General features: G+C 38.9%; 1 protein-coding gene across 2 annotated transcripts; it reads right to left on the bottom strand.

Annotated features, from left to right (window-relative positions):
• Window positions 1-7,568: 7,568 nt before the first annotated feature.
• On the bottom strand, window positions 7,569-19,062 carry LOC132294320 (uncharacterized). 2 transcript variants are annotated; one of them, XM_059792132.1, is made up of 4 exons: window positions 17,734-19,062; window positions 14,175-14,431; window positions 8,229-8,438; window positions 7,569-8,092 (listed from the first exon to the last, which is right to left on the bottom strand). In XM_059792132.1, exons 1-4 carry the CDS (start codon window positions 18,953-18,955, stop codon window positions 7,967-7,969), a joined length of 1,815 nt encoding a protein of 604 aa, XP_059648115.1. In that variant the 5' UTR covers window positions 18,956-19,062; the 3' UTR covers window positions 7,569-7,966. The 2 variants fall into 2 exon arrangements, with proteins under 2 accessions (XP_059648115.1, XP_059648123.1); XM_059792140.1 differs by lacking the exon at window positions 7,569-8,092 and having other exon boundaries at window positions 8,235-8,404.
• Between the last annotated feature and the right edge of the window lie 5,006 nt (window positions 19,063-24,068).

A 24,068-nucleotide genomic window follows, 5' to 3' on the forward strand; every position in this document is an offset into this window, starting at 1 on the left:
ATTTTTGCTTGCCTATTGCCTTGTGGGTGGTAGACAGCTGACATTTTTTTATTGATCCTGTATTTGTCGAAGAAACGCTGAGTGTACAGATTATTCATATTTGAACCATTATCCATAATGATGGATTTTGGTACTCTGAATATGCATATTAGATTGTTCCAAATGAACTTTCTGATTTGGACGTTAGTTACACTCGCGTATGCTTTTGCCTCTACCCATTTAGTGAAATAGTCAGTGGCTACTAGGACGTACATTTTTTGTGATGCGGCCGGTGGTAGAGGTTCTACTATGTCCATTCCCTATTGAGCGAATGGCCATGGGCTATTCATGGTGTACATCTCTTCTGAGGGTTGATAGACGAGGGGGCATACCTTTGGCACTTGTCGCATTTTCGGGAATACTCTTCAGTTTCCCTTGCCATGTAGGGGCAGAAGTAGCTTGAGTCAGAGCTTTGTGAGCTAGTGATCTGCCTCCAGAGTGATTTTCCATATTCCCCTTCGTGTAGCTGCTTTAAAACTTCTCTGGATTCCGTGGGAGTCAAGCATTTGAGGTAGGGCCCAAAGTGCGATCGCCTGAAGAGCTGTCCTCCTATAACTAAGTATTTGGTAGCCTTTATTCTTAGTTGTCGCACTGCTTCTTTGTAATTGGGGAGTTCCCCTTTTTCAAGATAGGCTAGTATAGGATCTATTTAGCTTAGTTCCCATGGAATGATTAGTACTTGTACCCCTCTTACGATACTTAGTGTATCCAAAATATCAATGGGGATAACCCTGATTAATGAATCGCCTACTGAAGATGCTGCGTTGGCCAGGCGGTCGGCGATCGGGTTTTCTTCTCTCGGGATTTGCCGGAATTCAATTGTGTCAAAATACTTTGCTAGTTTTTCAACTTCTTCTCTGTATGCATTCATTTTTTCTTCTTTGGGGATATATTCTCCCGTCACTTATCTGGTGATGAAATATGAGTCACTGTGAGCTCAGAAATGCTTTACTTAAAGCTCCTTGGCCAACCTGAGCCCTACTAATAGTGCTTTGTATTCCGCTTCATTGTTCGTGACGGGGAATTCTAATCAGATCGATTGTTGGAGTTTGGTTCCCTTGGGGGTTTTTATCTCCAATCCTGCCCCAGCACCGTTCTGGCTCGAGGAGCCGTCCACATATAACTCCCAACAGGGGCTTTTTTGTGATTTATCGTCCTTCTCTTGGATCAGTATCCAAGAGGAAATCTGCAACTACTTGTCCCTTTTTTGCAGTGCGTGGTTCATACCGAATGTCAAAGAAGCTTAACTCAATTGCCCATTTGGTAATTCGGCCTGAAATGTTCGGCTTGCTAAGAATTGCTCTGATCGGATGTGTCGTGGGGACGACTATCCGATAAGCCTCGAAGTAATGTCGAAGCTTCCTTTTTGCCTGGACCCGAGCAAGGATGACTTTTTCTACCATTGAGTATCTGCTCTCTGCATCGGTCATGGTTTTATTGGAATAGAAGACTGAGTGTTGCTTCTTTTTCACTTCTCTTACCAAAGTCGCTGACTGGGATACTGCTAGATAGAGATACAACTGTTTTTCGGGTTTTGGGGCAAATAAAATTGGAGGGCTCATCATGTACTCTTTGAGTTTTATGAGGGCGTCTTGCTACTCTGCTACCCAAATGTCTCATTTTCTTACCTTGATTGCATCGAAGAAGGGCTTGCATTTGTCTGACAACCTGGATATGAAACGGCTGAGAGCCGTTATTCTCCCGGTGAAGATTTGGATTTCCTTCATGGTTCGGGGTTCTTTGCTCTATAGCAGCTTTGTCAACTGGTTGGGGTTTGCCTCTATCTCTTTATTGTTCACCAAATGGCCGAGGAACTGGCCTGAGGACACCCCGAATGAACACTTTGATGGATTTAACATCATTTTATTCTCCCTGAGAGTGTCGAATACATCTTGTAGATGTTGCAGATGATCTTTCTTATCCTTTCTTTTTACAACCATGTCATCTATGTAAGCCTCAACTGTTCGGCCGATCTATTTTTCGAACACTTTATTGATTAGTCGTTGATAAGTTGCCCCTGTGTTCTTTAGTCCGAAGGGTATTACTTTGTAACAGTAGGTCCTTCGTTCGGTAATGAAAGAAGTATTTTCTTCATCCGAAGGCCATCGGGATCTGGTTGTAACCTGAATAAGTATCAAGGAAAGTTAGTTTCTCATACTCGGTCGTGGTGTCCACCATTTGATCGATTTAGGGTAGTGGGAAGCTATCTTTCGGGCAAGCCTTGTTCAGGTTAGTGAAGTCAATGCATACTCTCCACTTGCCATTCTTCTTCTGAACAACAACTATGTTTGACAACAACTGAGGGTACTGGACTTCTCTGATGAACCTTGCTTCTAAAAGTCGGTCGATCTCTTCAACGATGATTTTGTTCCTTTCAGGGGTGAATCTTCTCTGCTTTTGTTTCACTAGGTGATGGCACGAGTCCACGTTTAGGCTATGACATGCTATTCGTGGGTCAATTCCCGGCATATCCCAGTGATTCCAAGTGAAGATATCGGCATTATGCCTTAGGATTTTTATCAGCTTTTCCTTTTCCCAGGCTGATTGGAGCGTCCCTATATAAGTTAGCTTGTGCTCATCCCCTGTGACTATCTGCACGGCCTCGAGGGGTTCTTTGGTTGGACGTTCCTCTTCTGGCTCCTTTCTCTCTTCAGGAAAGGAGGAGCCTGGTAATTGCTATTTCAGCAATTGTTTGCCTTTATTAGTTGGGCAAATTGTTGTGCGGTAGCACTCCTTTGTTGCCACTTGATCCCCCCAAATATAGATAACTTCCTGACCATTTGGGTTAACATACCTTATGACTTGGTGTAGAGTTGATGGGACCCTTCCATACGGTGGATCCACCCTCGAACCATTAACAAGTTATAGGTTAGATGGATATCCACAATCACAAAGTTCTCTTTCAAAGATCTCTTGGCTACATTGATTGATAATGTGATTACACCTAGGGGCTCCACTCTTCTTCTATCGAACCCTACCAAGGGTTTCCATTGGGGCGAATTTGATTTGTGGCCAACTTCAGTTAATCGAAAGTCCACTTCGTTATGATGTTGGCACTGCTTCCAGAATCAATTAGTACACGTCTGACCAGGCAATTGGCCACTGGCAAACTGATTGCTAGTGGGTTTTCATGTGGATGTTGTACCCTCTGAGATCTCCCTCATGGAAGGAACCTGGGTAGGACTCAGTTTACACCCAACAACGTTGATTTCGCCAATCCTTCGTAACTTATGGGCTTGCTTGAGTTGAATCCTGTAAGAATTCTCTAGTTGTTCATCTTTTTCCGAACGACCATGAATCGTATTGATTACCCAAATGGGATGGTTATCTGCCACAGCCTTTGAAGTTGGCCGGGTTCGCTAAGGTTGCCTTTGTTGTCCTGGGTTAATCAGATAGTCTGCCAATTCGCCTTTGGCCATTAACGCCTCCACTTGCCTTTTCGGACTCCTGCAATCATTAGTCAAGTGGCCAAAATCACTATGGAATGCACAATGCTTACTTTGGTTTCTCTGCTCCATTGGTTGTCTGATTGGTGGAGGGATCTGAAAAATGTTTCTGCCCTTAGTCTCTTAGTACAATCTAGCCAATGTCATTTTTAGAGGTGTAACCTTTTCGGCCGTTCGAGATTTTTTCTCAGGGGTTCTTCCCTCGATGTTCGGGGGTTCTCGTTGGGTCGTTGAGGTAATCGGTCACTCCTTCGGCCGGCTCTCCACAATGACCAGAGTTGCTCTTTGCTGTCTGATTAATTTGTTTTCTTTGAGTTTGATGTAGTTTTGCGCCCATGAATTCAATTCTGACATGTTAGCCGGAATTTTCTTCACCAGAGAAGAATAAAAACATGAACCTTGCACCATGGCTATCTTGAATGCTTCTATGACTATATCTTGATTGCAATATGGAATTCCTGAGGATTCCATGTTGAACCGAGTGAGAAATGTTTGTAAGCCTTCTCTCTTCATCTGCCGAATCGTGAAGAGGCTGGCAATGGTCTTTTTTTGTTTCTTGTTCCCGTAGTACTAGGCAAGAAACGCAATGCACAGTATTTCAAAGTTTGAGATTGACTTGTATGGGCGATTTTTTAACCATTCCAGGGCTACCCCTATCAGACTGGATGGGAATATTTTGCACATGAACGGATCGTTGTGTGCCTCTAGCGTCATTTCTTGAGTGTAATGATTGAGGTGCTGGAGAGGATCTCTAGTCCTATTGAACTTGATGAGCTTTGGCATTATAAATTTCTTAAGTCTTGTAACCCGTTCTATCTCATCTGTAAAAGGAGTTTTTACTATTGACGCAGTGAATTCTCTCGCTATGTCTTCAGGTGTTTGGGCCTTCAGCCCTTTAATTCGCTCGTCCATTTTTCGGAACCTGGCGATAAAATCATTCCCTGGTGACTGCTGATCAGCAACCGGGACCCATGCCTCAACCGAGACCCATGCCTTCTTTCTTCTTGAATCAGCATCATCTGAGGGTGGAACCTTGGTGGTTCGAGGTCCTCCCATAGTGGAATTTCCTGGGATACAGGATTGACTTGCTGATTCCTCAACGTCATCCAATGTTCCATCCAGTTGCTGCTGCAGAACCCTCTACTGAAGAGGAGGGTTATTGAGCCCGGGTGCTAGAGGAGGATCTTCGTTCTGACGTTGGGGTTGTGGTTTGATCGGTGGATCATTTTTCCCAGCATTACCTCACAGCCCTTCATTTTCCTAGCGCAGAGCGTTGATTTAGCTTCATAAGCCTGTCTTATTGCATTAATCTGTTCGGTACTAGCCTCGTTGGCTTGCCAAAGGACGTCAAACTGCACTTGCATCTCCTCACGCATTTTCTGCATGATTTCTTATTGCTGTGCTCGTCGGGCATCTGATCCTGTCGCCATTCCGGAGCGATGTCGCATGGAAATGGTAGACAATAGACTTTTTTGTAACGAATTCCTATAGACGGCGCCAAAGTGTAAGTGCAATTTCTCACACCCGAACACTTAAAGAAATAAATCAAAATGAAATATAGAAGAAGTAATAGACAATTTTTCAAGAGAGAAATAATGATGGGAATTCGATGATTTTCCATTCTCATTCATGCTCAATTTATAAGCTTTGTGTAGAGAATTACATGGAGCTGTTGTTGGTAGTTTTCTAAATGTAAGCGTTTATGCTTACTGATCGTGTGCCCCTTTCTTTTATGGCGTGCATTATGGAGTTATGGGCTAACCGTGATTGGGCTGACCCTTGGATCGTTTTATGTCAAGTGGAGCTTCCTTCGTTAATTGGGCCGACTTGACATGTTTGTGGAGTTTTTGTTATTGGGCTCCCAGCTAATAATGGGCTTCTGGGTGGCTTTAGTTAGCAATGGGCTGCACTTTTATTGCCACGTGGTATGTTGTGGTTGGTGGGGAATTTTCCCTCTACAGCAACCCATTTTTTTCGCTCTTTTCCTTCATTAGCAAAGTGTTTATATATATATATAAATCAACAACAAGCCATTGTTGCACGATTCAAGCTTCATCCAAGCTTGCTGGCTGTTCCTCTCACCGCTGAGTTTCTCCTTGATCACCGTGAGATCCGGCTGAGCCGCCTTGCAAACCCACCATCCACCTTGTCTCTGGCGCGAACCGTCCTTGTCACCATCGCCCGCCAGTGCAGTGCCGCAAGCCCACTGCGATTCAACCACATCCGAGCACTATTGACTTTCATCCACAGCCCATCTTGCCCACTGTTTTGTCAATCGTTGGCGTACACAAGCCGCCATCCCTCACCAGTTCATTCTGCTAGTCTATCCAGCTGAGCCCGTAGTAAAAGGGGAGCTCGGCGATGTGAATTTCTCTGATAAGTTCGGCTGTGGAATGTGGACTGAACTCAGTAGTGGTTGTGTATATTGGATGAGGCTACTTTGGTCATTTTACGTGATTAAAGGGTTGTCAAAGGGTAAATACGTACTTTCATAATGTTTGGGTTGTCATTGTTCAAGTTTGTAAACTTGAGGGATGTCATTGTCCAAAAAGTGATCAAGTTGTATATGAGTGTCTTTAATCGATGTCAAAAAAAAATTACCCAAAAAAAAAAAAAAAAAAAAAAAATTCAGAGTTTCAGTTTTCACACCATATTCTATAACAATTTATACCCTTCAATTCTTTCATCTCTTTCATATACATCCTCTCTCAAGAATTTGCTTGTGGGTTTGTACATACATACATATAAAAAATTCTCCTCTATTGATCAACGCATAATTCTTGTACAATTGAACTCATTCAACTCAAAGTGGAAAAGTTCTTGCCAAAAAGAGCAAAATTTGTGGACAAAAAAATAATAATAAATAAATAAAAAAGGCCACTATATAAAAGCCTCCTTGTTGGAATTTACCTTCTCCCTGAAGAAACCATAAGATTCTGAAATCCACAAATTTTCAAAACTTTCATTGAATAAATAATCTCTCTCTCTCTCTCTCTCTCTCTCTCTCTCTCTCTCTAGATATATATATATATATATCTTTAACATCATAGTAGATTTAGGAGATGAATCCAAAGTTGGATTTGTTGTGATGTTAGTGGGTCAGAAGATGATAGTCGAAGCAGAGATAGTCTATCCTCAATGCCTCAATCGATCCCTATTCAATCGGATTGGATTAGGCGTTGAGGTTTGTGGAACATGAGATATTGACAGAGATCGAGTCAGAAGTGCGAATATTACAGAAGACCGACAACGACGACATAGAGAAATCAAACAAGTCCTTTTCAATCACCGCTTTGGGCATGCAAAGGTACTGAACATCAAGAACAACTTCACAAACACTACACAACAATTCTAACCATCGATTCTTCTTCTTCTAAATTTACTATGATCTTAGAGAGATTGATATGTATATATGTATGTATATATATGTAGAAAGATTTTTCCTTCAATGAAAGTTTGAGAAATTTGATGATTTCAGAAATTTAGGGTTTCTTCTGGGAGAAGGTAAATTCCAATAGGGAGGCTTTTATATAGGTTTCTTTCCACTTTGAGTTGAATGGGTTCAATTGTACAAGAATTTTACATTGATCAATTGAAATTCTTAAGATCTTCATGGAGAATTATATATGTGTGCGTGTGTATACCCCGCAAGGAAATTCTAGAGAGAGAGAGCGCATGTATATGAAAGAAATGAAAGAATTGAAAGGTTGGTGTAAAAACTGAAACTCCAGTGAAATATCATGCCGAGAGAGAGCGCGCCAAAGAACTTTGGCCAATTTGAAAATAAATAAATAATAAAAAAAAATAATCATAAAAGTGGCCAGTCCTACCAGCACCATACCGGCTGGCTGGGCCGGCCAGTTGATGTGGCTCTCCATTTAACAAAAATTGGAGAGCTAACCATATCCGAAGATGCATGTGACAATTAGGTGCCTGCAACTGATGTTAAAGATTGAAAGCTCTAAATCAGTAATCCAGTACTTGAGCAAGGGAATTAGCTCTATCATGCATATAGACTAAACTGTAATTACCTTCCACAATCCAGTGCTTAAACAATAGCATGTACTCAAATACACACACAAATGAAAAAAATTAACCTTTCACTAAATGGGTTTTACCAAAACAAATCTAGTTTTCACAAGTGGTAACTACATGCTTCATGCTGTTTGACTGTTTGTGATGACTAGGGATCTAAACATGATTAAAGAGACATTACCCAGTCCTAGTCCCGCTACAGGAAGGTCCTGGGAGGGGGGACTTGATATAGACCTAACATTTAATCTATACATGATTATTTTCATTATAAAAAAATAAATAAATTTAAAAATAAATTTAAAAAAAATTGCCTCTCCAAACCATACTAACTCAACAATATCAGCATTGATGATCCCACCTTTTATAAGAACATGTTAAACTGATGAAGGAACTCCCAGTGAGAAGCATCTTTTCACATCCTGCCTCTGTTATGGTGTATAAGCACTTCAACAAACTAAAGAGAGCAAGGCCATCTCAACATCAGCCAATGGTTGTCCGGCATAAAGCTGAAGTTGCCCCTTCTTCACGACAATTACCTTCACAGCATTTGATTTTACATCATCAACGAGTTCCTGAAAAGTTCAGGTTTTCTTTTCAAGTGTTAGCACTACCCCACACAGGTGTACAAGAATGGCATGCACATTGTATCATTATCAGCTATGCGAGATAGGACTAACAAGTACAGTTGATATCAAGCAAGATTCTTACATTTGTTGATACAGGAACAATGTCGACGCTAAAATCTCCCAGATCTTCGAAAAAGGATTGTAGGAGATAACAGAAGTTAGTGGCATCGCCGCGGTCTTCAAAAGCAACAATATGAGATGAGTCATCCTCGTCTTTGGTGCGAGAGGTGCTCTTTAAGGTAAATAGACCCTGTGGTCCTACACCATCGTGACCTCTCCGCATCAGAATAGCCTAAAATAAAAGATGCTTAATTAAGAGAAAAGGCAGATTGTTTACCTTGCAAAAAAATTTCCTGAGACTTCTGACCAATTTGATTACGTCAGAAATAAAAAAAAATGTGAAACCACCTTAAGGAGAAGAAAAGAACAATATAGCCCCATAATTTCTCGTTGACAAGGGAGCATATTCTGAATTTAACTTTTTGAATGACGATAGATTCCGAAGCCTTTTCAACTTAATATTTAGAGAAATACATTGACCTTTATTGAAATTACACGGGGTGAAAACTTATGCAAAAAAGTTACACTTACAGTTTACCACTTACGGATGTAAAAAATAAAAGGTTGAGTTTCCTTTTATGCTTCCAATTTTTATTAACAAAAAGGTAAAACAGCTTGTACGGTAAAATGGTGATTTTGCCCACCATTTAACTATGCTCTTCTCTACTCTCTCTCTTCCCTCTCTCCGTTCTCTCTCTCTCTGACTCCTACAACCACCAACACCCCAACCACTTTCACCACTGTTTCCACCACAACACCACCTCTCTCCTCTCTTCTCCACCTCATCCCATGGCCGCCACCTCCTCTCTCTTCTCCCCTCTCACTTTATCCTCTCTATCATATAGAATTGCAACCATATCAACACTACTTTAACCTTTGAAGGCTTCCTTGGGCCATCACTCCCATTCTGCCAACAGAACACCCACACCTTGCCCGAAATACAAGAAGAGTTCTTTAATCAGAGCACTCAAAACCTCCTCTTTCACCACATAAATGATTGATCCAAGTTCCAATAGTCTTTTTTTTTTTGATAAGTAAAATGTATTAAAGAGCGTTCAAAAGGGGAACGCGTCCCAAACTATACAAAGACAAAACGAAATCTATGAACTCAAAGAGCCCATGAAGTCAACAATCTCCTCAAGAGAAGTAATCTCTCCCCTGACCCCAACAAAAAAGGGTACAAATAATAGAAAATTTCAGCATCCCAATAGAGGACTCCTTCCCATCAAAAGATCTACAATTCCACTCTTTCCAAAGGCTCCACCAAATGCAAAAAAGGGGTCACCCTCCAGAAGACTCTCGCCTGAGCCCCCACCCATTGGCCCCTCCAAATATCCAACAACTCCCGAGAGGTCCGAGGCATGACCCAATGAATTCCAAACAATCCAAAAATCAAACTCCAACAATCATGAGTCACAGGACAATGCAGCAGAAGATGGTCCACTGACTCCCCATTGCTCTTGCAAAGACAACACCGATTCACAATTATATGCCTTCGCTTCGTCAAGTTGTCCAAAGTCAAAATCTTACTCCAAGCTGCAATCCACACAAAAAAGGCTACCCTAAGAGGCGCCTTAGACATCCACACCGTCTTCCATGGGAATGTGGTACCCTGAAAACCAGAAAGGCACATAAAGGACGGAACCTGGAACATCCCCTGAGATGAAGGCACCCAAATCAAGGAATCTGCACCAGAACCCTCCACATCCTGTCTGTAAAGGAGAGCTAAAAACCCAGTGACATCATCCAACTCCCAATCCTGAAAGGCTTGCCGAAAGCGCACATCCCAAAATACCCTTCCGCTATCAAGGTGATAACAGTCAGCAACCATAGCATGTTTCTCAACAGCAATCCTAAAGAGACTGGGGAACAAAATAGCCAATGGCCTATCCTCGCACCATGAATCCTCCCAAAATCGGATATTTCTTCCATCCCGAACTCTGAATCTAATATGTTTGGAAAAAGCATCCCACCCCTTTCCAATGGCCCTCCAGAGGAGTTGGGCAGTAAGGTGTGTAGGCAGAAAGGTGAGGACACTGGAATGGAATGGGTCAAGGCTAATATTGGGGTTGCTAGTGATCTATTGGGTGTTTCTTGCAAGGACAACCGTGATCAGGCCTTAGCAATCCTTCAGGCCACGGTAGAGGGGAGAGAAGGGGAGATGATTCAATTTTCCAGAAGAAGAAGTAGGAAGATGAAAAACCTTACTCCGGGGAAAGGGGAAAGGGAGTTAAGGAATTTGTGTTGTGATGTGAATTATGACAGGGTGATTGGAGGGGTGAAGGAGAGGGGTAATGCTAAAGGTGGAGGGAGGGGTAAGGGGGGGAAGGGGGTGATTGTTTCCTCATGAAGCTTTGAATTTTATCGTGGAATGTCCGCGGTCTAAATGACCCGAGCAAGCGAAGGGTGGTGAAGATGGCGGTGAGGAAATGGGGGGTGCATTTGGTGTGTCTTCAAGAAACTAAGGTTGATTCTATGTCTGATCGAGTGGTGAAAAGTTTGTGGGGCAACCGTTTTGTCGAGTGGGAGGCACTGGATGCTGTAGGGACTTCAGGAGGCGTGCTTATTACGTGGGATAGGAGATGGTTGGCCAAGGTGGATATTTGCAGAGGGAGTTTTTCTCTGTCTTATGCGTTTGTGTCGGAGGAAGATGGCTTCTCTTGGCGTTTCTCTGGGGCATAGTTGTTAAAGGCGCGCCTAGGCTCCAAAAAAGCCCCAGGCTCGTCAAGGCTCAGCTAGATCGTCTCAACCTACTACACGCCAGGCCCCTTCAATTAAGGCTCACATAAAGCCCACGGGCTCACGTTTTTTAGTAGGCTCCAGGCTCAAAAAAGGCGTGCCTTGTATTTTTTAATCATTTATCCATATCATTTTATTTTTTACTTAATAACTACTAAATTAAAAAGTCCTACATCATATGTCGTATTGTTTAACCTTATGAAATATTTGACAAAATTCATAAATTTATGGTTTACTACTTACATTAACTGCAATTACTGCTTGATTATGAATATATGATAATAATATATGTTTAAATATGTAATATTATATACACGCGCCTTGCTTCGATCAGGCTTGCGCCTTATACTGCGCCTTGCGCTTAGGCTCCAGAAGGCCTTTGGCGCCTTAGTGCGCCTTGAGCCTTTAACAACTATGCTCTGGGGTGTATGGGCCGGTTGACGATGGTGCAAGGGATGGTTTGTGGGAGGAGTTGAGTGGGGTGAAGGGGAGGTGGTCTCTTCCTTGGTGTGTGGCACGGGATTTTAATGTGGTTAGATCCTTGGCAGAAAGGTCTACAGATGGTCCGTGGACTCAGGCCATGATGCACTTTTCTGATTTTATTGATGGTCACCAGCTTATCGATCTCCCTCTTGAGGAAGCTTCTTTCACTTGGTCCAATGGAAGGGAAGCTCCAACCTTTTCTCGACTTGATAGATTTTTGGTTTCCGGTGAATGGGAGGAGAAGTTCCCGGATGTTATTCAGGCTGCTTTGGCTAGGGTGACATCGGACCACATTCCCTTAGTTCTGGACTGTGGAGATTTGAGATCTCGCAGCACTCCTTTCAGATTCGAGAACATGTGGCTTCGTGCAGATAATTTCCAGGGTCCTGTGCATACTTGGTGGGAGGAGAATCTGGTGGTGGGTACGTCGAGCCATGTTCTTGCAGGAAAGCTTCGATTCCTGAAAAATAATCTCAAAACGTGGAATAAGGAGGTGTTCGGGAGTTTGGTGTGGAGGAAGAACAGGGCTTTGGCTGATATTGCTGAGATTGATAGATTGGAAGGGGAGGATGGTATCTCTGAATCTCAACGCAGTAGGAGAGCAGCTTGTCAGGCAGAATGTGTGGAGATTGCTCTTTTGGAGGAAATCTCGTGGCGTCAGAAATCTAGGGCATTGTGGCTCAAAGAGGGAGACCGGAATACGAAGTTTTTCCATAGAACTGCCAATGCTCATAGGAGGAATAATCATATTGGGCGGATGTGTGTGGATGGGCCGGTTTTGACTTCGGAGGAGGAGGTGCGAAGTGGCATTGTCTCTTTTTACCAAAGGCTGTATTCAGAGCCTCTTCGTTGGAGACCACGTCTTGATGGCCTTCACTTTGATTCTATTTCTGTCTTGGAAAGGGATGGGTTGGAAAGTCCCTTTTCGGAGGAGGAGGTGCTGAAGGCGCTGAAGAGTTGCAATGGTGACAAGTCCCCAGGTCCTGATGGATTCAAGATGAGATTTTTGTTGGAAAGCTGGGAGGTGGTTCGGTATGAGATTATGGGCACCTTTCATGAGTTTCATTCCACGGGGCGGTTTGAGAAATCGCTTAACGCATCTTTTATTGCCCTTATTCCTAAGAAGGGTGGTGCTTCTAATATTAAGGATTTTAGACCTATTAGTCTAATTGGGTGTATCTACAAGCTCATCGCAAAAGTCCTTGCCTTCAGATTGAGGGTGGTTCTTGATGGAGTTATTTCTGAGTCTCAGAATGCTTTCATTGGGGGTAGACAGATCCTGGACTCCGTCCTCATTGCCAGTGAATGTGTGGATTCTAGACTTTATAGTGGGACTCCGGGTGTTCTTTGCAAGCTGGATATCGAGAAAGCCTATGACCATGTCTGCTGGAATTTCCTGTTCTATTTGTTGGAGAGGATGGGCTTTGGTGAGAAATGGAGAAAATGGATTATTTCATGTGTTTCCACTGTTAGGTTTTCAGTGTTGGTGAATGGGTCTCCTTCGGGATTCTTTGGTAGTTCTCGTGGATTGAGGCAGGGGGACCCTCTTTTCCCTTTCCTTTTTATTATTGTTATGGAGGCTCTTAGTAGGTTGATGAGAAGGGCGGTGGATTTGGGTTTTATTAGGGGTTTCAAGATTGGCCCTGCCTCAGCTCAGCAGATGGAGATCTCTCATTTATTTTTTGCGGATGACACAATCGTTTTTTGTGAGGCAGAGGTGTCCCAGTTAAGGTATCTGAGATGTGTTTTGGTTTGCTTTCAAGCAGTTTCTGGCTTGAAAGTTAACGTGGGAAAGAGAGTAATCGTTCCTGTGGGGGAGGTTCAGGAGGTAGACACTCTGGCTGCTGTTTTAGGGTGTGGGACGCAAAGCTTTCCTATCTCGTATTTGGGTTTGCCGCTGGGGGACTCGGCCAGGAGGGTGGGAAGTTGGAACCCGGTGATTGAGTGGGTTGAGAGAAGATTAGCTGGATGGAAAAAGCAATATCTGTCAAAGGGTGGTAAAGTTACGCTTGTGAAGAGTACTTTGTCAAGTCTCCCAACGTACTTTCTTTCGCTCTTTCGGATTCCAGTCTCTATTGTTGGAAGAATTGAGAGGCTTCAACGGAATTTCCTTTGGGGGGGTCGTGGAGAGGAGTTCAAGTATCATCTTGTCAAATGTTCCAACAGTCTTGACAATATTATAGAATAAAAGCCTATTATAATAGTAAAAACCCACAAATGCCAATCACAGGGGGTGATGATTTTTATTTTTCTTCGATAAAAAGCCACAAGCACCAAGTAAAAACCTCCTCTTTCAGATTTGGGGGTACTTTGAGTTTTATTTTTATTTTTATTTTTATTTTAATTAATTCTCAATTACAAGCAAGCGCTGGTTTGGTTAGTGCTTCCACATGCTCCAAACATCTAGTGCATGTCTGCTTCTAACCTTGTACCAGTTCATCTCAAGATTATATGAGAGAGTTTTATGAGAACATATTACCAGAAAATCTAACTTATACCTAATCATTAATACCACTTGAGCTTACCATGTATCATAAAGGCTCCCATTAAAAAGTTTCCTCACCATTCTAATGATCGTTTTTTTTTTTCTTTTTTCTGAGTGTTTCAAAGTAAAACTCAAAAGCATTTCTTTGATCTGTTTTACGAGCAGACAAATCACCTTGTGATAGAATTTTATACAAGTAAAATAAATCAAAGGAAAAAGAAGATATTGACTGATGAAACATGTACGAGTTCTACTACATACCAGAACATAAGGAAGACTACACCACCACAAATCAGTCTGAGAGTGTGATTTATTATTCCTGGTTTGGCCTGCTGCTCGTCTTCCAATTTCTTTACTCCTCGAACCACCACATCTACTTAACACATCAGGCTTGTTGGATGTTGTGGCAGTGTCCAGGTTTTCTTTTGCGGAAAACTGCGAATTATGTGCCTCCAACTTGCTTGATTTGGTCAATTCCACAATTTCCACTGAGGGCCGACTTCTCTCCTGCACAACACCTATAAAAATTAAAAAATAACTGAACAGTTTGCTAAACATGCATAAAAACGTACTATAGATTTCATTGCGTAATGATAAAAGACTATTGTGATCTCAAGGAAGAAGGGTAGGGACTACCATCCCAAATGTGAGGCAGCATGAAGAGAAAAAGGTGGATAGCAAGGATATATTTGATAGAAATAAAACACACACAAAATCTGGGGAATAATATCAAAAACCAAGCTGAATAAAACTATTGTAAATAAATACTGGACAGCAATCTGAATAGGACTCTAGGCACGTATAAATACGTTGTGTCATAAGCTAAGAAGCAAGGACACGGATACGGGACACGGATACGACACGACACAGACACGGCAACACGGCAAATCCAAAAAAATTAGGACACGGACACGGCGAATAGTATATATATATATCAGCATTAGCAATTTAAAAATAAAAAAACACTGATATGTTTAGGTTGGAATATATATATATCACTGATATGTTAGTATATATATATATCAGCATCTTTAGGACACGGACACGGCGAATTGTGGCATCTTTAGGTTAGTATATATATATATCAGCATCTTTAGGGTAGTACAAAACAAAAAATAGAACATATCAGCATTAAAAATTTTAAAAAAAATTAAAAAATTAACATATCAGCATTAAAAATTTTAGAAAAAAAAAAAAAAAATTCCAGAAAAGTGTATCCGAGCCGTGTCCGAGCTGTCTGAGCCGGGTCCATGCCGTGTCCGAGCTGTGTCCGAAAATTAAAAAAAATTCCAAACACGTTTTTTGGTGTGTCCAACACGTGTCGGGGCGTGTCCGACGCGTGTCTGTGTCCGACACGTGTCGGACACGGATTCTTTGCCCATTTGGGAGTGTCCGTGCTTCCTAGGTCATAAGTGAAATACTTTCCCTTATTAAACAAAGATAGTCAGAGCAACAATAATTAAAAGAAAGTACACTTTCAAGATACAAAACAACTTAAACACTAGTATTGATTTTTTTTTTTTAAATATCCAAAATAGTAAGAAACTCATATTTAGACAAGAAAACGAGAGAAAGAGAATTCAAGGAATACCTTGTGAAATGAAAGTGAGATTGAATAAGCAGATTCATTGTAGAGAGAGGAGAGATTGGGCTTTTTGTTAATGTATATTTGGATGGAGAAGCCATTCATATTTATAGGCTTGAATAAACACCTTTATAAGAAAGGTGTGAGCCTGATCTAAGTAAGGCGCGTGTGTGACCATATTGCATATTAATGATAAGTATATAAAGAATAATTAAACTATGCAACACATACTTGTCAATATCAAAATAACAACTATTTTCAACATATAAATTCAATAAATTAGTTAAATCACTATACACATATCTTTTTTATTTGCATATAAATTCAATGTACAATAAGAACAATTCAAGATATGCTACACAAATAATTAAAAAATATTAAAAAATGATTTTAAATTTTTTTTTTTATAATTCTTTAAAAATGAAATTTTGATATATCAACTAAGAGGATCAGATAAATTAATGCTCATAAATCATTTCATATGAATATGCATTAACCAAATTAAACGTAATTATATATTTGATACAATTAAAAACTATAATTATGCAATACTTTAAATATATATTATCAAAAATATTTATACTCAAGCACTAAAGGCAATTAATGTTAAGTAGTGAACCATAAAAATATGGATTTTGTCAAATATCTCATAACGTTGAAAAATATGATCCATTAAATATGATCATGATATGATATAGAAGATTCTAATATAGTAGTCATTTGGCAAAAAAGAAAAATGATATGAATAAATCATTAAAAAATAAAAGGTGTGATCTTTTATGTGAGCATGAAAGGGGACCTGCCCGTACGAGGTTGAGGTGCTCTACCTAAGCCTGGCCTTTTTTGGAGCCTAGGCGCGCCTTAACAACTATGTTTCAAATACCTTTTTGAAAGGTTATGCGTATTGTAAATAAAGACCTTTTAGATTTAAACTATTGTCACCAACCACTTATATACATCCTTTAGAAAAGTTGTATCACTTTAAAATTAATTTGAAAACTCTTTAATTTTATTTCTCCAACATTTGCAGTTGCATCACAGCAAAATAATGCTTCCCCCCTAACGTCTATTAGAAGCTTGAATGAAGCATTTCCACTGTGTTGTAACCTGGGATAATGACATATCCCCTTCGTCTTGTGAAAGCCACAACTAGAGCGTTGTGGGCATTGACGACGCACTTCTTTCAAGTGACAAGCTTAAGGAAGAATTGTAATACCTTCAGCCCTACCTCAACCATGGTATTATTGCAATTTTGCTTACGTAAGAAAAAGTACTGATTACTTTTGGATAAAGAGCATCAAGATTATGCTGCAGAATGCCACAACAATGTGCTTATCCTAAAGTAACCTACTTGTCGCAACTCAAGGTGTCATGTTATTATGTGCACAACACGAGATGATCGTGTTGTAACCACAATAGAATTTCAACATGATCGCAAGTGGGAATTTGGGTATGTCAAGGAATGGATTAGGAGTAAGTCAAGGTGAGATAAGGAAAAGGGTGGGCACATTAACTAAACAGAATAGTCATAGTGCACCCTAAGGCCCTAACACTACACCTTGGTCGACATGACAGAGGAAGAACTCGTGGAGCAATGAGCATGCATACCAGACATTCTAGCTATTGGCACATGTGAAAATGGTTATGAGTACTGCGTCAGCAATTCAGCACAAAGGATCATTTAGGGAAAAAAATAATAATAATTCAGCACAAAGGACAAGTTGGTTGGAGGAGCAGAAGAGTGTCACTGTCCAGATGATACCTAAGCCCTTTATTTTCATTTTGTCTTAATCTTCTTCCAACCTTCGTCTTTCTAGAAGTTCCAACAATTCAGAACACAATCACTTCATCCTCCTTTATTTCCAAATTGTTGATTACACAGAATGGTACATTGATTGTAGTAGAATGGGCAGATTGTAGTATATATACAGCAGTTCTCTCAATATGCAACAAGGCCGATAATGGCTATTAAAAATTGATTCTCTTTACTATTCATTTTCTTTATTTATTTTATTGATTTTCTAGATTTTGATTATTTGTGCAATATTGTAAAATGCATATCAGATAGTATCCCTAAGGTGTTTCTAGGAACAAAGATGAACATAATTCATTTATAATGGATATCATACCAATAATGGCAAAAACAGTTAGCACTTCTAATTTTCAAATATTCAAAAAATATTATAACAGAATGATTAAAGAATAGTATACTTTAACAAGTAATAAGAATATTACCATTCCTTGATTCGCTAATATCAACTCCCGCTTTCTTTCCCAAATTTGCAGTCCCCCTTTTCTTCACCGACTTCCTCCATTGAGTTTGTGAAGATTTTAACTCTTCCATTGATGGTTTCTTTCCAGCATCTTCCTCCATAGAGGTAGAATTATTTCTCAGCAATTTATCATTTGCCAGGCCGTGCTGCTCGTTCATTTGATCTTCACTAGCTGAAATAGAACTGCTTTCTATCTTAGTAGCACCATTTTTCAAACCCTGAAAACCTTTGGGTTTGTTGGCTGGTTGAGGTGATGGACCCTTAAATTTGTACTTCTTCTTAAACATCAATGTCCTATAAGCCTCATTTGCATCCAAACTATCTTTATCAATCCCATCTTCTACCTTAACATCCTTATTCAAATCACTTATAGAGGACACCACCAACTTTCCACTATCATTTTCCAACCTCTTTCGTAACTTGACTAACCGGTTATCTACCTCCTCTTCAATGCCATCATTCAATGCATCGACCTTTGACCCCAACCTTTCGCTCTCTCTTGCTTTTCTCGCCATCTCTCGAATTTCAACAATTTTCTTTTCCAGTTCAGACTCATCCATGTCTATAATCCCAACTTGTTTAGAACCCAATTTTCCATTGACAACAAAGTTCGATTTTCCTTTACAGGTTGGATTCATTCCGAATTCTAAAACCCTAGTTTTATCTTCACCATCGAAATTCCCATCTTTATGGTCAGAATCAGCTGACCCAAATAACAAAACAGCACAAATGGTCTGAAACACAAAAGCTCCAACCAAATACAACCCAAATTTAAGGACTGACCTTGTAGAAAAATTACGAACACTACCCTCCAAAACTCCGGCAGAGTCTGAGCTTTCGGAGAATTGAATTTCACTCCACACCGACTCCGACTCTTTAGGCTCTTCTTCGGCAAAGTTAGGGCAAGAATTACCGGAAAATTGGTCGGAGGGACTCTCGGGTTGTTGTTCATGGGGGGACGACTCAGTGGGAATAATGGGATTTGTGAGGGACTCTTGGGGAATGAGAGGCGTTATTATTTTTAGGGTTTTGAGAAGCTTTGGGCGGAGATAGTTTTTTCTCTTGGTGAATTTGGATGGAGATGGAGTGGAAATATGAGAAAATACCAGTGGTTTTCTACGGGTGGAGGTGGCCTTAGCAAAAGGTAGGAGGAAGGAGATGGTAGCGCAATGCGCACTCGCCATTACTGAGTAATGCCAAGTCTGGACGAGCTTCTTCTTGAAGCTAACGTGCACCTTCGCTCACGCTACAAGCCTACAAGGTGTCTGTCACAGGGTTCAAAATACTAGGAGAGACTGGAAGAGCGTCTCTAAATGCTTTAAGTGCAGTAAGGCGACGCCGTTTTAATCCCTGTGAAGTTTAAATTTTAAAGTTTCAAGCAAACTTTTTGAAAGCATCCCATTTTACCATTTGGGTTACAAGTCGGTAAAGTTCGAAAAATTAAGACAGAAATGATTAATTACTTGAAAATGTTTTGCTTGAGTGTAATGATGGGAAAATAGTGTTTGAAAAAGAAAAATTATATTTTAAAATAGCTTTCAGTGATCAGTTTTTTCCGTTAGTTTAGCAAAAGAGCATTTAGTGATATTGGTGTAACGCTCAAACAATTATTTGGTTCTTCGATGAAATATTCATTTGAGATACCGTTGGATAATATTTTTGTAATTCAAAAGAAAAAGGTTAAAATGGAATTACAAAAATTTTCTTTAAAGAGCCAAAACGTCTTTTGTGTTTTTCAAGAATAGGTTCATGTGAAAGCCACTCCCATAAACTTTGACCCAAAAATCTTCCAAAAGTAATAACTGCTTTTGGGCCTTAGGCATCTCCAATAGACTCTCCGAATTCAGAATCTCCGAATTCAGAATCTCCGAATTTACCAGCATTTTTCATAACCACGTCAGCGTTTTAGAACCTTCAAAATTTAGCTATCGAATGTACTCCAATAGTGCATTTCCGCTTTCCAAAAATATTAATATTTTAATTTTTTTTAATTTTTAATAAATTTTATTTTTTAACTTTTTTCCTAACGGCTACATTTTTAAAACGGCTATATCATAAAAAAAAATTTAAACATGGAATTAAATTTGAGTAAAAAATATCATAAAAGATTGAGAAATGACTTAGTGGTTATAGTTGTAGGTCGAAAACTAGAAAAGATGGGTTGGATATGAGGTGAATAATAGTAGGGGTTGATGTATTTTATAGAGGAAAAATGAAAGGGTTTTTTTTGTTTAATAAATAAATAAATATATATATATATATATATATATATATATATATATAATGAATTTTTTCAAAAAAAAAATTCAAAAAATAGGTTTTTGTGCCAATATAGCCGTTAAGGCACTATTTGGGTCAGCCAAACAGTGCCTAAAACGGCTATATGTCAGTAGGAATATTTTAAAAAATAATTTAAAAAAAAAAAACACTTTTATCTATTTTTTTTAACTTTTGTTGCCCAAAAAAGCCTCTAAGGCACTGTTTGTGTCAGCCAAACAGTGCCTTAATGGCTCTTCGGTTCAATTATTTTGAGGAAAAAAAAAAAACAGACCAAAATCAGCCAAAAATCTAATTTTTTTCTTCTTTTTTTTTCAGCCAAACAAGCCTTCCCAAATAGTGTTTTGGGCTAAAACATTGTTTGGGCCAGAATTTAAAAAAAAAAAAAAAAAAAAAAAAAAAAAAAAAAAATCAAGATTGTGTTAATGGGGCCCACTTTTTAAAGAATCCATTGGAGCAGCCCACTCTTTAAAATTGGCCCAAAATCGCCAAACCAATCACCATTGGACTTGCTCTTAAGGCTTTGAAAGTGGCTTTTTCAAAAGTTAGATACAACCTTATCATTTTAAAGTATGCTTGGTTTGTAACTCTGAAAATTATTTTCTATTTTCATATAACTAAAAATAAAAAGCTACACAAAAACTCTTTTTGATTTAGTATTCTAAAATTATTTTTTTAAAAACTCAGTTATAAAAATAATTATTTTCAGAAATTTTATTGTTCTTAGAAAGTGTTTTCAAAGTTAAAAACCAAACATTATCTTGATGTTTTTGCAACAAACTTTTGTTACTTTATTTAGAACAATATTGATATATAGGTGGATACATTTACATGTATGGTCCTTTGATAGATTTGATGTACTGCTCATTATGTAAGAAAACATAAAAAGAAAATGTTTAAAATGTTTCTCTTGATACTTTTGTTTCATTTTTTGTTTGGTTAGATAGAATAAAAAACTTAGAAGTGGAAATAGTAGATAGTGAAAGAAATAAAAATAAAAAAAGGGTAAATTGTTTTGACACTTTCTGATGTTTCGGTCAATGTTTCGCAAATTAAAGTCAACATGCATGCAGTCCCACCACCCCCTTACATTTGAAAAGTTTGCAAACACACCCCTCCAGACTATTGTAGTATAAAAAATGACCAACATGCCCTTTGACTTGTCAACAACCACTCGTGAAATGAACCATTTAATCTTCCTACCTAATGCCATTTGATTAGAAGCCAAACACCATAAAAATATAACATTTCACCAACACAACATCTCATATTTCACAATTTTTCTTTTTCCACAATCTCCTGAAATAAGCAACAATTGTATTCACAGCTTTTCTTTTTCCACAATCTCATGTTTCCTTACTGTGTTAAGGGTCTCTGTATCATCAGAGTCTGGGTTGGATTCCAGTTTATGTGTTCTCTCCGGGATGGTTTCTTGCTTTTCTCCTCTCCCCCAACCCTTTGGGTTGTTTGTCTGGAAGGGTACACGGGAGTTGTGGGGATTACTGTTGGGAATTTCACAAAATGGAAGGATTATGACCCAATCCTTGATGTTTTTCCCTTTTGATCCGGGTATTGAGCTTATTTCTATTGTTTTCATATTTACTGTCATCTGTTTGATGTTGTTTGCTATTTTTAGGGTTTTATGCTTCCTTTTCGTTTTCTCTGTTCATGGGTGAGAAGGCTTCGGTTTGGTAAGTGGTTTTTCTGGTTGTCACAATACTCGGCGTTGTTCTTCAGGGGAGGTGGTTGATGATGTGGTTTATGCTTCGCCGAGGCCGTCTTGGTGTCGTCGATGTTTCCAACCCAATCCTCCACCTTTTTTTGGGCACCTCTTGCTGCTGAAGTTCATCAATATGGTAAGGGCGTGGTTTCTGTTTCATCCAATATGGAGTTTAATAGCCTCTATTCTGTTGGTTCATAGCCATGATGCTGTCGCCTGTTTGCCGGTCTTTAGTGTTGCTCCAATCAGCGTTATGTTTAATCTGAACGTCACTAACTATGGGCTGTGGTTGGACGTTGTCGGAATGAATGGCCAAGTTAGTAATTATCCAATGTGGATATTTGTTGTGTCTCACTATGTTTGGTGGGGGTATTTTGTTGCAGATGGAGCTCATGATGATGGCTCTCACGATGATGGTAGCATGCCAGTATATTCTCATTCTTCTCCGTTCCTGCGATGTGTGCAGCTAGGTCGTCCTCAGTTTTCAAAGTGTCATGTGTGGTGCCAGTTTGGGGCCCACCTGTCACAGAGTGTAATGATGGTGCGTGGGAAGGGTGCATCTCCAGTATGTTCTCGTGCGTTCAGACCCTTCTGTTTGACTTCTACTGTTGCTGTCCAATACATGGATGGTCTAGTGGGGCTGTCAAATAGGCCTAATGATCAGTTAGCCCATATTTTAAACCCAATCTTGTTACCTCCGATTCATCATATTTGTGTTACAATGTGTATGCCACATCAGTTAGGCAATGTTTCTTGTTGGATATCTTGTTTTTGTGAGTCTTGTGGTTCTTTTGTTGTTGGGTTGTTCAATTTGTTTACTTTAGTTGTGGTTTGTATGTAGTTGTTCTGTTTCTTGTAGATGTCGTAGGGCGTTTCTATTGCCAGGCCAAAAAAAAAAAAAAAAAAAAAAAAAACACCACAAAAACATAGAGATAGACGGATATTTTAATTTAATTAGATATTTTCTTCCTTTCTTCTCTCTATTTGAAATTTTGACGAGTGACTTGCAAGTTCACACACAAATATAGAGATAGACGGATATTTTAATTTAATTAGGTAGTTGTCATTTGTCAATGTCAACGGTTAATAATTTAATACGGAGTAGAAGAGGAATTTGGTAAAAGTCATATTTGAATATAAAAGTTATTCTTTGTCAACAATTATGTAATTTAGAGAATATTAGTTGTATCTTATAAGAAGTTAAGACTTTTTTATTATTTTTTCCACCGAAATTAAGACTAAAAAACACAAACAAAAATTGATTTAAATGAAGTAGATAGAGAAATTTAGTAAAAGACATGTTTGAATATTAAAGTAATCATGTAATTTAAAGAATATTAGTTGTGACTTGTAAATCTTACCCAAAGCCACTAAGGCAGGGGTGGATCGATAAATAAAGTAAAAAAATAATTCAGTAGAAAACATGTTTGAATATAAAAGTAAAAATTTTCAATGGTCATGTAGTTTAGAAAATATTATTTTTTTTAATTTAAAAAGGTGTTAAAGTGTGTATATAAAATAGGGCTAAAATCATAAAACCCATACTACTTTCAATTTTTTTATAATAAAACTCCAACCTGTTTTTAAAAACCCCAATATTATTACAAAGTTATCACATTAGCCGAATTCTATTAGTTTTGGACGCTAAAGTAACGCGTGTTGCTCACTTGCATTAGTAAAATATTTTTAGTGACAAAATTACCCTTACAAAAACATGTACGTGTCAATCATGTGTTGTTACACTATTTTTTGTTATTCCAAAAATGCTAATAGAAGCCGCTGTTTACTCATCCACTGAAAATGATTGAATTTTAATGTTTGAATTAAAATTTTAAATAATTTATGACTGAAGACATTAAAAGAATATTTTTAAAAAAAATTATTTAAAAAATTTATCATCAAATTATGCATTTCCTTTTTTAACACAGATGAGGCCTTTCATTTAATTTATTTTTTAGAAATACAATAAATCTAACTTTGGAAATCTTCTTCTAAATAAGTTTTGAATCAATCATTATTTATTTATACCATTTTTCAAAATAAGAATTAAACTTTTTGTTGACCTTGAATCTAAGGCTTTTGATGATTATAATTCATTAATGATGTTCTATGTGTTCTAATGTCTACCTTGAGCAAAATTACAGATCTAAGCATTCATCAAGTCAAGACATTACATGTAAAGCACAAATGAAAAGGAGCATTATGAAGATACGAGAAAAGGTCGCAAAGGAATCAAGATCTAAAAGGAAGCTATCTAGATCAATCAAGCAATCAAAAGATACAAATACCAATGAAAAAGG

The sequence above is a fragment of the Cornus florida genome, unplaced genomic scaffold (genome assembly GCF_030987335.1).
Source record: "Cornus florida cultivar Cherokee Brave unplaced genomic scaffold, ASM3098733v1 CherokeeBrave_3.0.0_Hap2_Chr01, whole genome shotgun sequence".
NCBI lineage: Eukaryota > Viridiplantae > Streptophyta > Magnoliopsida > Cornales > Cornaceae > Cornus > Cornus florida.